The sequence below is a fragment of the Austrofundulus limnaeus genome, unplaced genomic scaffold, assembly GCF_001266775.1.
Source record: "Austrofundulus limnaeus strain Quisiro unplaced genomic scaffold, Austrofundulus_limnaeus-1.0 Scaffold922, whole genome shotgun sequence".
NCBI lineage: Eukaryota > Metazoa > Chordata > Actinopteri > Cyprinodontiformes > Rivulidae > Austrofundulus > Austrofundulus limnaeus.
The window spans coordinates 121,469-122,895 of record NW_013953324.1 but is presented as its reverse complement, the minus strand read 5'-3'; the positions used below and the strand labels follow the sequence as shown (position 1 = coordinate 122,895).

The 1,427-nt window shown below is 42.3% G+C and overlaps 1 protein-coding gene across 1 annotated transcript in view; it reads left to right on the top strand.

Annotated features, from left to right (window-relative positions):
* The window catches only part of zfyve26 (zinc finger, FYVE domain containing 26), a gene marked incomplete in the record, with an annotated part of 85,176 nt that overhangs the window by 72,095 nt on the left and 11,654 nt on the right, over nt 1-1,427 (top strand). The window contains 1 exon segment of the mRNA XM_014029582.1: nt 361-581. Within this exon segment, the coding sequence (XP_013885036.1) occupies nt 361-581 (221 nt within the window).

Sequence of the window (1,427 nt, the reverse complement as noted above, 5' to 3'; positions counted from 1 at the left end):
GAATATAACCTCCTGAGAACCTCCATCTTTATTTGAGAACATTGTTTTAGACTGGTCTGATTGTCCTTATTCAGAGGAGATACATTTTAATTTAATTAATGTTTTATTTTAAATAAAATATAAATTAATGTTTTTAACTCTTAATTGTTAAACAAAAACAGTGTTTCTTTTTACATTTGAGGTTCTATTCCTAAATAGGTAGGGGAATTGAAAAAGGAAAAGCCTGGGTACTCAAGAGGATAAAACCCCTGGTAGCATCACAGAATATAATCAGGATCCTCTAACCTCTGAYTGAGCTGTGTTTTAGTCTTTGTTACCCAGTATTTAAATATAATTATTTTTGTTTGCTGACACCTCTAGGCTCCCAGTGCACATCTGTGTGTGGCCATTTTGTCTCTGCACGGTGACCAGGCTGCCTGTGGTCACCAGCTCATTGAGCACTGCCGCTCCCTGTCCAGAAAGCTGACCAACCCAGAGGTGGACGCCTGCCTTCTGACCGACATCATGCAGCAGCTGCTGTTTAGTGCCAAGCTAATGTTTGTTAAAGTTGGTCACAGCCAGGATCTGGCCCTGTGTGACAGGTAGGATGTTACCTTCACTCACTGTGCTGTGAGTGGAGAAACATTTGTGTTTTTAAGACTTTTCTCTCATGGTAAACWAGTCTTAGTGGAAGGCTTGGTTAGAGTGATTCACAGACTTTTAATAGTGCTGTGGTCAGTGATGGAATGGTCTGGAAGGAGAGTGWTTGGGAGAAGTGGCCTCCCTGATCTAAACCAAAGTTGTAGTCAGTTTCTAGGWAAGAGTTATCCATCACAAACACCATGTTTGAGTTTAGTGTGATCTATAGGTGTACTTGCTGTCAGGCCACCTTTTGCCAAAGGATGGTGACTGACTTTATATTTGTATCATCAGACCTATAGTCTGCTGTGGATCTCAAGTGAAGAGASAGGGGCAGAGCTGTCAGCTGATCACCACCTGGTGACTTGGACTCTGAGTACAATAGTTATGGTGCACTCTGAAAATCTGGTAGAGGCTCCTGTCTGAGAAGTCTTCACTTCTCACCTCTGGGGAAATGTTTCAAATGTCTCATGGGAGGTCTGGAACATGGAAAAATTCCATAGCAGATGTGGTTTCCAGGAACTGTGGCCAGAAAGGGTATTGGTGCCTGTCTATGGCTGTGTCCAAAACGAGAGGCTAGGTCCGAAGTTTAGCTTGTTTGTCACGCTAGCGCTGAGCTAATACATATAAGGCAATATAGCATTGGAGCTAAAGCTAACAGTCTAATCTGAGGTTGTTCTTCCATGAAGCAGCTCTGTTGTCCTCCATCCATATTTTCAGTTCCAGGCTGAGTCATTTCTACCTTCTCCTCTCTGTCAACTAGGGGTGTAAGAAAATATCGATACACTGAAATATCGCAATATTTCATT